This window comes from Leucoraja erinacea, chromosome 10 (assembly GCF_028641065.1).
Source record: "Leucoraja erinacea ecotype New England chromosome 10, Leri_hhj_1, whole genome shotgun sequence".
Taxonomy (NCBI): Eukaryota; Metazoa; Chordata; class Chondrichthyes; order Rajiformes; family Rajidae; genus Leucoraja; species Leucoraja erinaceus.
In genome coordinates this window covers 29,107,060-29,120,324 of record NC_073386.1, presented here as the reverse complement: position 1 = coordinate 29,120,324, position 13,265 = coordinate 29,107,060, and the positions used below count along the sequence as shown (strand labels likewise).

The following is a 13,265-nucleotide window of genomic DNA, read 5'->3' as shown; positions in this document are numbered from 1 at the left end:
TAAATTAATTATCAGTGCCAGGGAGATTTCATGGCTTTTAGCACATTGTTAATATCATATCTGACCTGAGAATTTAAATAGTATCTAACATGTTCCTTTGTCATCTCAACTTTAATTCCTTAAGGTCTTTTGTTCATATTTATCATGTAAGTGCATCCATTATCCACTTTTTGCAATGGTGAGGGCAAAAATAAGGAGCTACAGTGCATGCAGAAAGTATTCGGACCCCTTCACTTTTTCCACATTTTATTACGTTACAGCCGTATTTTAAAAATGGATTAAATTCTTTTTTTTAAATCATCAATCAACACACAATACCCCAGAATGAAGAAGCGAAAACAGGTGTTTAGAAATTTTTGCAAAGTAATTAAAAAGAAAATACAGAAATATCACATTTACGTAAGTATTCAGCTATGACACTCAAAATTGAACTTGGGTTCATCCTGCTTCCATTGATTATCCTTGAGATGTTTCTACAACTTGATTGAAGTTCACCAGTGGTAAATTAAATTGATTAGACATTATTTTGAAAGGCACACATCTATCTATGTAAGTGGACAGTGCATGTCAGAGCAAAAATCAAGCCATGAAGATGAAGGAATTGTCCATAGACCTCCTAGACAGGATTGTGTCGAGGCACAGATCTGGGGAAGGGTATAAAACAATTTCTGCAGCATTGCAGGTCCCGAAGAGCACAGTGACCTCCGGCATTCTTAAATGGAAGAACTGGAACTACCAGGACTCGTCATAGTACTGGCCGCCCGGCCAAACTGAGCAATCGGGGGAGAAGGGCCATGGTCAGGGAGGTGACCAAGAACCCGATGGTCACTCTGACAGAGCTCCAGAGTTCCTCTGTGGAGATGGGAGAACCTTCCAGAAGGACAACTATATCTGCAGCACTCCACCAATCAGGCCTTTATGGTAGAGTGGCCAGACAGAAGCCTCTCCTCAGTAAAATGCACATGACAGCCCGCTTGGAGTTTGCCAATAGGCACCTAAAGGACTCTCAGACCATGAGAAACAAGATTCTCTGGTCTGATGAAACCAAGATTGAACTCTTTGGCTTGAATGCCAAGCATCATGTCTGGAGGAAACCAGGCACCACTCATAACGGTGAAACATGGTGCTGGCAGCATCAAGCTTTTCAATGCAGGAACTGGAAGACTAGTCAGGATCGAGGGAAAGATGAACGGAGCAAAGTACAGAGAGATCCTTGATGAAAATCTGCTCCAGAATGTTCTGGACCCAAAGTATTCAGAGGGGTATGAATACTTTCTGAATGCACTGTATGTTTGCAGATGTATTGGTGGTCTGGCATATCTTCGATAACGTTTTTCAGGTCTTTGTTTATCTGTACCTTTGTCCTTATGCAAGGTTGCTGTGTTTGCACAAAAAATATTCAGATAACTATTAATCCATGATTTTGTCAGAAAATTGTGGGTAATAGTGTTCAATATTGCATTGTGCTTTTTTCTGATTAGATTTTATAAAATTATTTGTTGATAGGTTTTAAACAATTATTACAGAATATTTCCCTTAGAGGATAATGTATATTATATCTTTAGTATCTATAGGTGGGAACTTGCATATTTGTGTAACAGAAATGAATTAGTTGATTATGCTATTTATATAATATAAATAAACTGGTTCATTATACTGTCCATTTTTGCAGTCAATGAGAATGTAGTTACTGATTTGATTCATCAAAGAACTCTGGATCTACAATACATATATGTAAGAAATCAAAAGTTAAAGTAGAGACCAGTCACCTAACTCTAAAAGATAGACACAAAAAGCTGGTGTAACTCAGCCGGTCAGGCAGCATCTCTGGAGAAAAGAAATAGGTGACATTTAGGGTCGAAGACCCTACTTCATACTGAAGAAGGGCCTCAACCCGAAATGTCACCTATTCCTTTTCTCCAGAGATGTTGGCTGACCCATTGAGTTACTTCAGCATTTTGTGTCTATCTTCAGTGGAAATCAGCATCTGCAGTTCCTTCCTATACTTAACTCAAAAATATGCACAAACATAATTTCAATCACTAAAAATGGTTTAATCTTTCCCAGATGACTGATTTGAAAAAAAAAAAAATGTCACATTGAAATTCCTCTAACTCCCACTTTGTGGAAACCAGCAACTCCAGGAAAGGTTAGAGAAGACAAAAAAAAGCTGGAAAATATTAATTTCTCAAAGGAATAAATACACAATTCTGAAATTACTTATGAGCAACGAACAAAACATTGTACCTAAATATTGTGTTAGCAATTCATTCACTGTAGAAGTTGTTGTTTATTGTGATTCCTGCAGGGTTTGCAAAACTTCTGCAATTTGACTGTGTGCATTCTATGTCCTGGTCTGTGGGTGCGTGTCAATCATGATCCTGTATTATCTTAATCAGGTAGTCAAATCTAAAAGAGAAAGCATGTTGCATTAGAATCTTTTTTAACCTTTGCATTACCCAAACTATATAACAGTAGGGCGGAGGAACAGGCCCTTTTGCCCATGTCTATGCTGAAGATAGTGTCAAACTAAACTAATGCCTTCTGTCTGAACATGTTCCATATCCCTCCAATCCCTGCACATTCATGTGCCTATCTAAAAGTCTCATCAATGCCTCAATTGTATCTACTTCGACCACCTGGCAGGGTGTTCCAGGTACTTACCACCCTCTGTGTAAAAAAAATTGCTTCGCAATGGAATTGATCTGTCTGTCCTGACCTGAAACATTGTCTGTCCATTGCCTTCACAGATGCTGACTGACCCACTGAAATCCTCAGCACTTTGTGTTTTGCTAAAAATCTAGTACCTGCAGTTTTGTACATTTCTACATTTCGTACATTTCTACATTTTCATCCAAGTAGTTGTAATAGTATACTGTATAAAACAAACAATTGATATCCAAGCACCGATCCCTGTGGAGCATTACTGGTCACAGAACTCTAGCTGGAAAATCACCCTTCCAACACTTCCCTCTGTCTTCTATGGGTTAGACAGTTCTGAATCCAAATTAGCAAGTAGCTGTGGGTTGAATGCACCTTAACTGTGTGGATCAGCGTACCACAAAATACCTTGTCAAATGCCTTACCAAAGTTCAAAGTAAACTTTATTGTCAATTCAAATAAATTGGATTGAAATTGCGTTTCCCCATACTCCAAATGTGCAAGTAATACACAGTATGCCAGACTGTAGTAAAATTTTGAAGTATGTTATTAAGATGCAATAATAAAGGTGCAATATAGAAACGTGCAAATAGCATACTGCAGACATTGAATTAAAGTTAAATGGAATTTTCTTGAGTGTGTTGAGTAGTCTGATGGCCTGAGGAAAAAAGCTGTTTTTGAATCTGGTGGTTTTGCTCCGCATGCTGTGGTAGCGCTTGCCAGATGGTAGGAGAGTGAACAGTTTGTGTGCTGGGTGGGTGGTGTCTTTGATGATATTGGTTGCTCTCTTGCGACAGCGAGATGGGTATGGATTGCAGGTTGGGGTGATCTGGTGATCTTCTCTGCTGTCCTCACCACTCTCTGTAGTGTCTTCTGGTCAGCAGCAGAGCAACTGCCATACCAGACTGAGAGACTGCTGGTAAGAATGCTCTCAATGGCACCCCTGTAAAAAGGGGTGAGGGCAGAAGGGGGGAGGTTGGCTCTCCTCATCCGTCGAAGGAAGTGGAGGCGTTGCTGTGCTTTCTTGACTAGGGAGATGGTATTGGTGGACCATGTCTGATCATCTGTGATGTGCACTCCCAGGAACTTGGTGCTTTTCACAGACTCCACTGCACTGCCATTGATGGTGAGTGGGGTGTGCGCTGTCTGTTTCTTCCTGAAGTCCACAGTTATTTATTTTGTTTTATTGACATTGAGTTGAAGGTTATTGATGTCACACCAGCTGATGAGTTGTTGTACCTCCTCTCTGTAGGCAGTGGAGGAGGTACTCTGTACCAAGTTCATATGAACAATATCCACTCTCCCACCCATGTCCTGCACAGCACAAAGCCATGCCGACTGACTAACTAGCCTATTCCGTTCCAAGTGTGAATAAATCCTATCTTTAGGAATCTTCTTCAATAGCTTCCCCATCATTGATGTGAGGCCCACTGGCCTTTAATGTCCTGGATTATTCTTACTTCCTTTCTTAAATACAGGAACAACATTGGGTACTTTTACAGTCCAATGTGACCTCACTTGTGGCTGGAGAATCTCTGTCAAGGTTCAGCAATCTTCTTTTGTCACTCCCAATAACATGGAATAGATCCCATCAGGCCCTGGGGACTTATCCACCTTATTGCTCTTCAAGAGATTCATCACCACCTACTTCATGATCTCAGTATTCCCTTGCTATTAATGTACCTCGCACTAATCTCGCTATCCTACATGCCATTCTCCCTGGTGAAGGATTTGATCGTCTTTTATGTTAATTTGTGTTACAGATTATTTTTAAAGACTTGCAAGAAGATTTTCTATGCTCAATTTACTATCATATTGAGTATGAGGGCAGGTTTATTTTAAAGGATGTTATTATGTTTGACTGAACCATAGAAAGTGTGATTTATTCTTGCTATTGTCTGTTCTACTTTAGTGTGTTTTGATTGTATGAGTTCCGTGTGTAGGAGTACAGAAAGCTAGATAATATTGGATTTTCATTCTTTGATCCATGTTTTGGTCCTTTTGTTCATCTGGAAGAATAAAGGATTTAGAAACAGCTCAGTAACTGTTCATATATTGCACGGTTATTGGCCATATTCTTCATTTAAGATCGGAAATAGGAATAGCCACACATTCATTTGAGGTATAAACCAGCAACTGAAGTTCCTTTTTATCACATTAATTATTTTGCTCTATTAGGTCATGGTTGTTGAGCTAATCTGATAATCTTAATTAAATGCTTTGTTTCAGATTCAGGGACAGTTTCTTCCCAGCTGTTATCAGGCAACAGAACCATCCTATGACCAACTAGAGAGCAGTCCTCACCTGCCAGCTACCTCATTGGAGACCCTCGGACTATCTTTAATTGGACTTTATTGGACTTTATCTTACACTTAGTTTTGGGAACTAAGGAGCAAACTAAAAAAGGAGATCAGAAGCCCAAAAAGGGGCCAGGAGATAGCTCTGGCGGGTAGCATAAAAGCCATCCCAAAAGATTTTATAAATACTTAGGGGGGAAAGGGTAACTAGAGAGAGAGAGTGGGACCTCTCAGGAATACAAGCGATCACCTCTGTGTGGAGCCACAGGAGATGGGCAGGGTACTCAATGAGTATTTCTCCTCTGTATATACCGAGGAGAAAGATAGTAGGACAGAGGAAATTCGAGCAGTCACTGGAAGTGTCATGAAAGCAGTCAGGGTTACCGTTGAGGAAGTACTGAAGGTACTGTCGTGTTTGAAGGTAGACAAATCTCCGGGGCCTGATCACATAGATCCAAGGACGTTGCGGGAAACTAGGGAGAAAATTGCAGGAGCCTTGGTTGAAATTTATGAGTCGTCCTTAAATACAGGAGAGATGCCAGAGGATTACAGGGTGGCAAATGTTGTGCCTCTTTTCAAGAAGGGCTGCAGGGAAATTGCTGGGAACTATAGGCCGGTGAGCTTAACATCTGTAGTTGGTAAGTTAAGGCCCTGTCCCACTTGCGTGTCCTTGGCACGCAGATTATGCGACCTCGTCGTTGCGTTGAGGCGCTCGGGCATCATGTGGCCGCGCGGGGCTGGTCCCACTGAGAAGCGTGGAGGGGTATGGAGTTGTGCGTGGTTTCGCGCGGCGCTCCGAATCTTTGTAGCGAACAAAATCTTCCCGCGCTAGCGGCCTGTCGTGTAACTGACGGCCAAAGTGGGACAGGCACAAGATCCTGGCGCGACGCAACATCTCACCTCCAACAGCAGCAGAAGCAGGCAAACGATCGCCGAGCTCGGCCTGGGGCTCACGGCCGTTGCGGATCTGGATCCGCTCCCACTTCTACTCCCAGAGTGGGGCCAAGAAAATTGAAGATAGACACAAAATGCAGGAGTAAATCAGCGGGACCGGCAGCATCTCTGGACAGAAGGAATGGATGACATTTTAGGTCAAGACCCTTCTTTCAGACTGAAGAAGGGTCTCGACCCGAAACATCACCCATTGCTTCTCTCCAGAGATGCTAACGGTCCTGCTGAGTTACTCCTGCATTTTGTGTTCATCTTCAAATGACGTCACGCGCTCCAGACGGCTGTGCGGGCGCATGATGACGCGTGCGACATTCGCGGGACCGTTGTGCACCAACGCGACCACGAGGTCACTTAATTAGCGTGCCAAGGACACGTAAGTGGGACTAGGGCTTTACTGGAGAGTATTCTGAGGGATAGGATATACAGACATTTGGCTGGGCAAGGGCTGATTAAGGACAGTCAGCATGGGTTTGCATGTGGGAGGTCGTCTCACAAATCTAATTGATTTTTTTGAATACGTGAGCAAAAAGGTTGATGAAGGCAGAGCTGTAGATGTTGTGTACATGGACTTTAGTAAGGCGTTCGACAAGGTGCTGCATGGTAGGCTACTCTGGCAGGTTAGATCTCATGGGATCCAAGGAGAGATAGTTGAATGGATAGCAAATTGGCTCCATGGAATGAAGCAGAAGGTGATGGTGGAAGGTTGCTACTCAGAATGGAGGCCTGTGACTAGTGGTGTGCCACTGGTTCCGATGCTGGACCCGTTACTGTTTGTTATCTGCATCAATGATTTGGATGAGAACACACAGGGCAAGATTAGCAAGTTTGCTGATGATATAAAAGTTAGTGGTTTTGCAGATAGTGAAGGTGGTTGTGAACGATTGCAGCAGGATCTGGATCGATTGGCCAGGTGGGCGGAGGAATGGTTGATGGAATTTAATACAGAGAAGTGTGAGATGTTGCATTTTGGGACTTCGGACAAGGGCAGGACCTACACAGTAAATGGTAGGGCTCTGGGTAGTGATGTAGAGCAGAGGGATCTAGCAATACAAGTGCATGGTTACATGAAGGTTGAGTCACAGGTAGACAAGGTGACCAAAAAGGCTTTTGGTACTTTGGCCTTCATCAGTCAGAGTATTGAGTGTAGAAGTTGGGAGGTCATGTTGCAGTTGTTTAAGACGTTGGTAAGACTGCATTTAGAATATTTTGTTCAGTTCTGGGCACCATGTTATAGGAAAGATATTGTCAAGCTTGAAAGTGTTCAGAAAAGATTTACGAGGATGTTGCCAGGACTAGAGGGTGTGAGCTATAGAGAGAGGTTGAGTAGTCTGGGTCTCTATTCCATGGAGCGTAGGAGGATGAGGGGAGATCTTATAGAGGTATACAACATCGTGAGGGAAATAGATCAGTTAGATTCACAGAGTCTTTTACCCGTAGGAAAATAGAGGACCAGAGGACAAAGGACCAAGATGAAGGGGAAAAGATTTAATAGGAATCCGAGAGGTAACATTTTCACACAGTGGGTATATGGAACAAGCTGCCAGATGAGGTAGTTGAGGCTGGGACCATCCTATCATTTAAGAAACAGTTGGACAGGTACATGGATAGGACAGGTTTGGAGGGTTATGGAGCAATCGCAGGCAAGAGGGGTTGGGGTAGCTGGGATTTTGTTGGCCCATGTGGGCGAGTTGGGCCGAAGGCCCGCCCCAATCTATGACTATGACTAAACTCTATTCCCTTTCTCCTGTATCTGTACACTGTTGACAGCTTGGTTGTAATTATGTATAGTATTTCTGCTGACTCGATAGAACGCAACAAGAATACTTTTCATTGGACCTCAATACACCTGAGTATAGACTAAACTAAAAAAAGGCAGTTACCTTGCACTTAAGGAAATAAAGATTGTTATGGAATGTCAATATTTATGAGATATTTAAAATGTAAGAATCTTCCTTTTGGTTGTTAGTTGGGATCATCATCTAAATTGTGTTAACCTTAAGTATAGTTTTTCAAAGTAGAAGGCTTTGTTCACAAATTACTTGATGTAACTAATGTTCATTTGGAGAGCTTTTCGAAACCTTTTGATTGAAGCTTTGAAAGAACTGAAACAAATGCAATTAGAAGCAATTGGACATAAAATTATTATGGCAATTGAGTTTTTTTAGCTGGATCATCAAGGTAAGGTCTATTTGACAGGCATGTGGTCTTGAATGTTATCTTTTTTAATAAATAAGATTTGAACACGTACCATAAAACCTCCCAATGTCCTAAACTATCTAATGATGTGACTGTAAAAGAGAGCAATCTTTATGAAATTCCACCCATTATTATTCAGCTCTTTGGTTTACTTTAACTAGATCTGTCGTGGATGAGCTAAAAACATGATGGTTGGCAGTTAGCATGGATAAATTAAAAAATAATAGAAAAGCACAGTATTGGGGATGGATTTTGACATTTCACTGTAAGTATCAAACTAAGTCAGTGTGAAGCCTATGGCAGATGAGATTAAAATACTGGTATGTTTTTCATTGAGCTTGATTTATAATCACCTCTTAAAGATTACGTTTGCAATTTAAGCATAATATTAAACTATACTATTTCATATGGTCACGTGGTGTATTAGAGACAATGGTTCAGGTTAGGCACTAGGAAATGCAGATGCTGGTTTACAAAAGAAGACAAAATGCTGGAGTAATTGAGCAGGCCAAGCAGCATCACTGGAGAACATGGAAATGAATACAGGTTATAGTGCAGCTATGGCATCATCCCATGGTCACAGCGTGCAACTACAGGGTCACTGGGACAAATTTAAGTGGGGATTCTCAGTAATAGTAATTTCCATAGGTATTTCAATGTTATATGTTGGCATGTAGTGATATCATCTTCAGGTAAAAGTAAGATTTTTATATCAGAAGCATCAACATCTTATCTGAAAATACATCAACAAACTTTACTTATTTTTACTTATGCTGTAATACTTTCCCGTCAAACCGCTTAATTTTAACCTTATGGGTGCACACTTTATCCTTTCTTTGCTCGACAGAATATAGGAACGGAAGAAACATGAGCAGTAATTGGCTATTCGTCTACTAGAGCCTGTTCTGCCATTCAGTAAGATCATGGCTGATCCATTTTTTACCTCTCTGACATTTTCACGCATTGCCCCATACCCCGCCACTCCAGTAATTAAAGTATGTCTCTACTTTGAATAGAATCAATGATTCTCAATTGCAAAGGATTACAACTATCTCAAAGAAGGGATGTCATAGTAGCGCTGGTAGTAGAGCTGCCACCTCTCTGCTACATCAATCCAGGTTCAATCCTGATCTGCGTTGTTGCCTGCAGGATGTTTTCACATTCTTCTTGTGATTGAGTGGGTTTCCATTGGGTGTTCTGGTTTGCTCGTACACCCCAGAGACATGTGGATTGGTATTGTGCATTGTATTGTCCATAGGGTGAAGGTGTCTGAGGAGAGTTGATGGCAATATAGGGAGAATGTAAATGGGTGTTTTGTGGTTTGCTCAGCTATGCTGGGCCTAAGCTCCTGTTTCCATGCTGTACAAGTAAGAAATCTGGAGAAGTTGAGGCCTGCAGGAGATCAATCACAATTATATTGAATGGTGGTGTAGATTTGAGGAGCCAGGTGGCTTACTCTTTCTTCTATTTTCTTGCACTCTTGTATTTCCTTTGGCATCTTCTCTGCCAATCCATCCCAGAAACTTATATTTCAATAGGATTACCTCTCATTCCTTTAAGATCCGATGTGTACCAATGTGTTTAACCTGTCTTCATATATCAATCCCTTCATCCAAGAAATCAATCCAGTGAACCCCATCTGCACTGCCTCCAATATGTGTGTTCTTTAAAAATGTAGATCAAAGCTGAACACAATATAAATGACCTGTAAAGTTGCACCAATGTACCTATTTTTATATTCAATACTTCTTTAATAAAGGACACCATTTCATTGACTGCCTTAATTACTTACTGTACCTGCTTGTACACTCTGTATTTGATGTACAGGACCTCAAGAACAATATGCAACAGAGGATTTTGTAGTTGCACTCCATTAAAACAGTTTTTGTAAGGTCATCCACTTTGGGTGAATTTTCTTTTGCCACACAAAATACCAGGCTGATGTTCATGCCTGGAATGGGCTGGAAATGGGTGGCAGTTGGGGGTGGAGTGCAAATGTCAAGTTACGTGGTATGAAAGGCATGGATAAGACTTTCAGCCACAAAATTGCTGGGAGGGCCAGAATCGCTTGATATTACTGGACTTGGGACAAAATAAATACAGCATTCCTTTAGCTACAGTTTTGAAATATCTGCTGAAAATGATCTATGCTGAAGATTATTAAACAGAAAATTCAGTAGGAAAATTTGCTTTCCTATTTTTTTTTCTTGCCCTTAAATATTGTATTCTGTCTTCAGTATTTTATTTGCTGCAAACATTTTTAAGGGAACAAATGTATTTGCATTGACTTTCTGAACCGTGGTTCTATTAAAGCATATACAACAGGAGATACAGTGCATTCAGAAATTATTCAGAAAGTATTCAGACCCCTTCACTTTTTCCACATTTTGTTACGTTACAGCATTATTCTAAAATGGATTCAATTCATTTTTTTAATCATCAATCTACACAAAATACCCCATAATAAAAAAAGTGAAAACAGGTTAGAAATTTTTGCAAAGTAGTTCAAAAGAAATGACTGAAATATCACATTTCCATAAGTATTCAGACCCTTGACTCAGTACTTTGTTGAGGCACCTTTGGCAGCGATTACAGCCTCAAGTCTTCTTGGGTATGACGCTACAAGCTTGGCACACCTGCATTTGGGTAATTTCCATTCTTCTCTGCAGATCCTCTCAAGCTCTTTCAGGTTGGATGGGGAGCGTCGATGCACAGCTATTTTTAGGTCCCTCCAGAAATGTTCGATCAGGTTCAAGTCCGGGCTCTGGCTGGGCCACTCAAGGACATCACAGACTTGTTACGAAGCCACTCCTGCATAGTCTTAGATGTGTGCTTAGGGTCGTTGTCCTGTTGGAAGGTGAACCTCCGCCCCGTCTGAGGTTCAAAATGCTCTCGAGCATTTTCATCAAGGATCTCCCTGTACTTTGCTCTGTTCATCTTTCCCTCGATCCTGACTAGTCTCCCAGTTCCTGCCGATGATAAACATTCCCACAGCATGATGCTGACAACATCATGCTTTACCGTGATGAAATGTGCCTGGTTTCCTCCAGATGTGATGCTTGGCATTCAGGCCAAAGAGTTCAATCTTGGTTTTATCAGACCAGAGAATCTTGTTTCTCATGGTCTGAGAGTCCTTTAAGTGCCTTTAAGTGCAAACTCCAAGCGGCTGTCATGTGCCTTTTACTGAGGAGTGGCTTCCGACGGGCCACTCTACCATAAAGGCCTGATTGGTGGCATGTTGAAGATATTGTTGTCCTTCTGGAAGGTTCTCCCATCTACACAGAGGAACTCTGGAGCTCTGTCAGAGTGACCATCGGGTTTTTGGTCACCTCCCTGAACATGGTCCTTCTCACCCGATTGCTCAGCTCTACGAAGAGTTCTGGTGGTTCCAAAGATCTTCCATTAAAGAATGACGGAGGCCATTGTGCTCTTCGGGACCTGTAATACTGCAGAAATTGTTTTATACCCTTCCTCAATCTATATCTCGACACAATTCTGTCTCGGAGGTCTACGGACAATTCCTTCGTCTTCTTGGCGTGGTTTTTGCTCTGACATGCACTGTCAACTGTGTCTTTATTTAGACAGATAATAATAATAATAATAATAATCTTATTTATATAGCACATTTTCAGTCAACTTGCATTGACCCCAAAGTGCTTCACATAATTACATTACATTACACACAGGCAAAGGTGGGTGAAGTGTCTTGCCCCAAGGACACAACAACAGTATGCACTCCAAGCGGGATTTGAACCGGCTACCTTCCGGTCGCCAGCCGAACTCTTAGCCCATTGTGCTATCTGTCGTCCCGAATGTGTGTTAGGGTGGGAGATTGCAACCTTCACGTGGTCCACGCCTGTTTCGACGAATGCAATCAACCTGGCGTGCACAATCAAATAAGATAAAATAGAACAAGTTGTCCTCCAACTTTAGGCTGTGCACACCATACCAAGAAGAAGAAGGTGTGTGCTTTACCAAATCATGTCCAATCTATTTAATTTACCACTGGTGGACTCCAATCATGTTGTAGAAACATCTCAAGGATAATCAATGGAAACAAGATGAACCTAAGCTCAATTATGAATGTCATAGCAAAGTGGCTGAATACTTATGTAAATGTGATATCTCAGTTATTTATTTTTAAATACTTTGTGTGTAGATTGATGATAAAAAAAAGAATTGAATCCATTTTAAAATATAACAGTTACGTAACAAAATGGAAAAAGTGAAGTGGTCTTTCTGAATGCACTGTAACCCTAGAAACTAAACTGATGAAAGCTTAGCTGTTGTGCGTTTGGATCAATAAACTCTCAATAGTTCATAGATCAATTCTAGCAGCCAGTTTAAAATACAAGAGAATATTTAATCTTGCAAAGAACCCCAAATGCTCCATGCTAAGGAGGAGCATAACTAGATGAAAATGAGCAAAAAATAATGTATCCAACATTGATAACCATTGTAATTATACCTGGATGAATCTGCTTACTCTTAATTAACTAGTAATTTGGCTTGAATTCTCTTTATAAATGCCATAATACATATTTTATATTTTAGGCACAAGACCTGCTTCAAAAAATGATGAATTAAAGAACAAATGGGAAGATTTGTTGGGGACAGAGTATGAAGTGATGGTATGATTTTCTAGTACCATATTTTCTGATATGAATTGAGTACTGAAACAAATAGTGCTGTTGAATGACATTTGTCAATGTTTTAATTTTATTTTAATTAATTGTAAAATGTAATTCCCATTTCAAAATATCAAATAAAAATTAATAGAACTAACCAATGTTTATTATCTTATGGAGATAGCCATGAGATCGCTTCAGATCTAATGGTTGGTATGAATCATGTAATTATAATAAAATGATTTATTATGTTATAATGGGCCATTAAAATTTACTCTGGTGCACAGACCTTGACATTCTAAGAAAAAATAAATAAATTCTATGTTGTTGAGCGAATACATGATGGAGACTAGTTATCGTCCCCAAAAGCACATTTGAAATAGATGTGTATTTATTTTTTAAGCTTATATATGGGTGAAGTGTTAAGTTTGAATACAGTTTATGTGGAATTAAATGTACACTACTTATTGTGTTTGTTAATATTTGTAGCAGATTTTGAATGAAAAATTATCAGTCTAAATTTCCGACTCCA

At 40.5% G+C, this 13,265-nt stretch overlaps 1 protein-coding gene across 6 annotated transcripts in view; it reads left to right on the top strand.

The window, feature by feature from the left end:
- The window catches only part of patj (PATJ crumbs cell polarity complex component), a 215,784-nt gene that overhangs the window by 34,137 nt on the left and 168,382 nt on the right, over positions 1–13,265 (top strand). For all 6 annotated transcript variants that reach the window (XM_055641833.1, XM_055641832.1, XM_055641829.1 and 3 more), the window contains exon 13: positions 12,660–12,736. In XM_055641833.1, the coding sequence (XP_055497808.1) occupies positions 12,660–12,736 (77 nt within the window). The remainder of the gene's footprint in view (positions 1–12,659; positions 12,737–13,265) is intronic.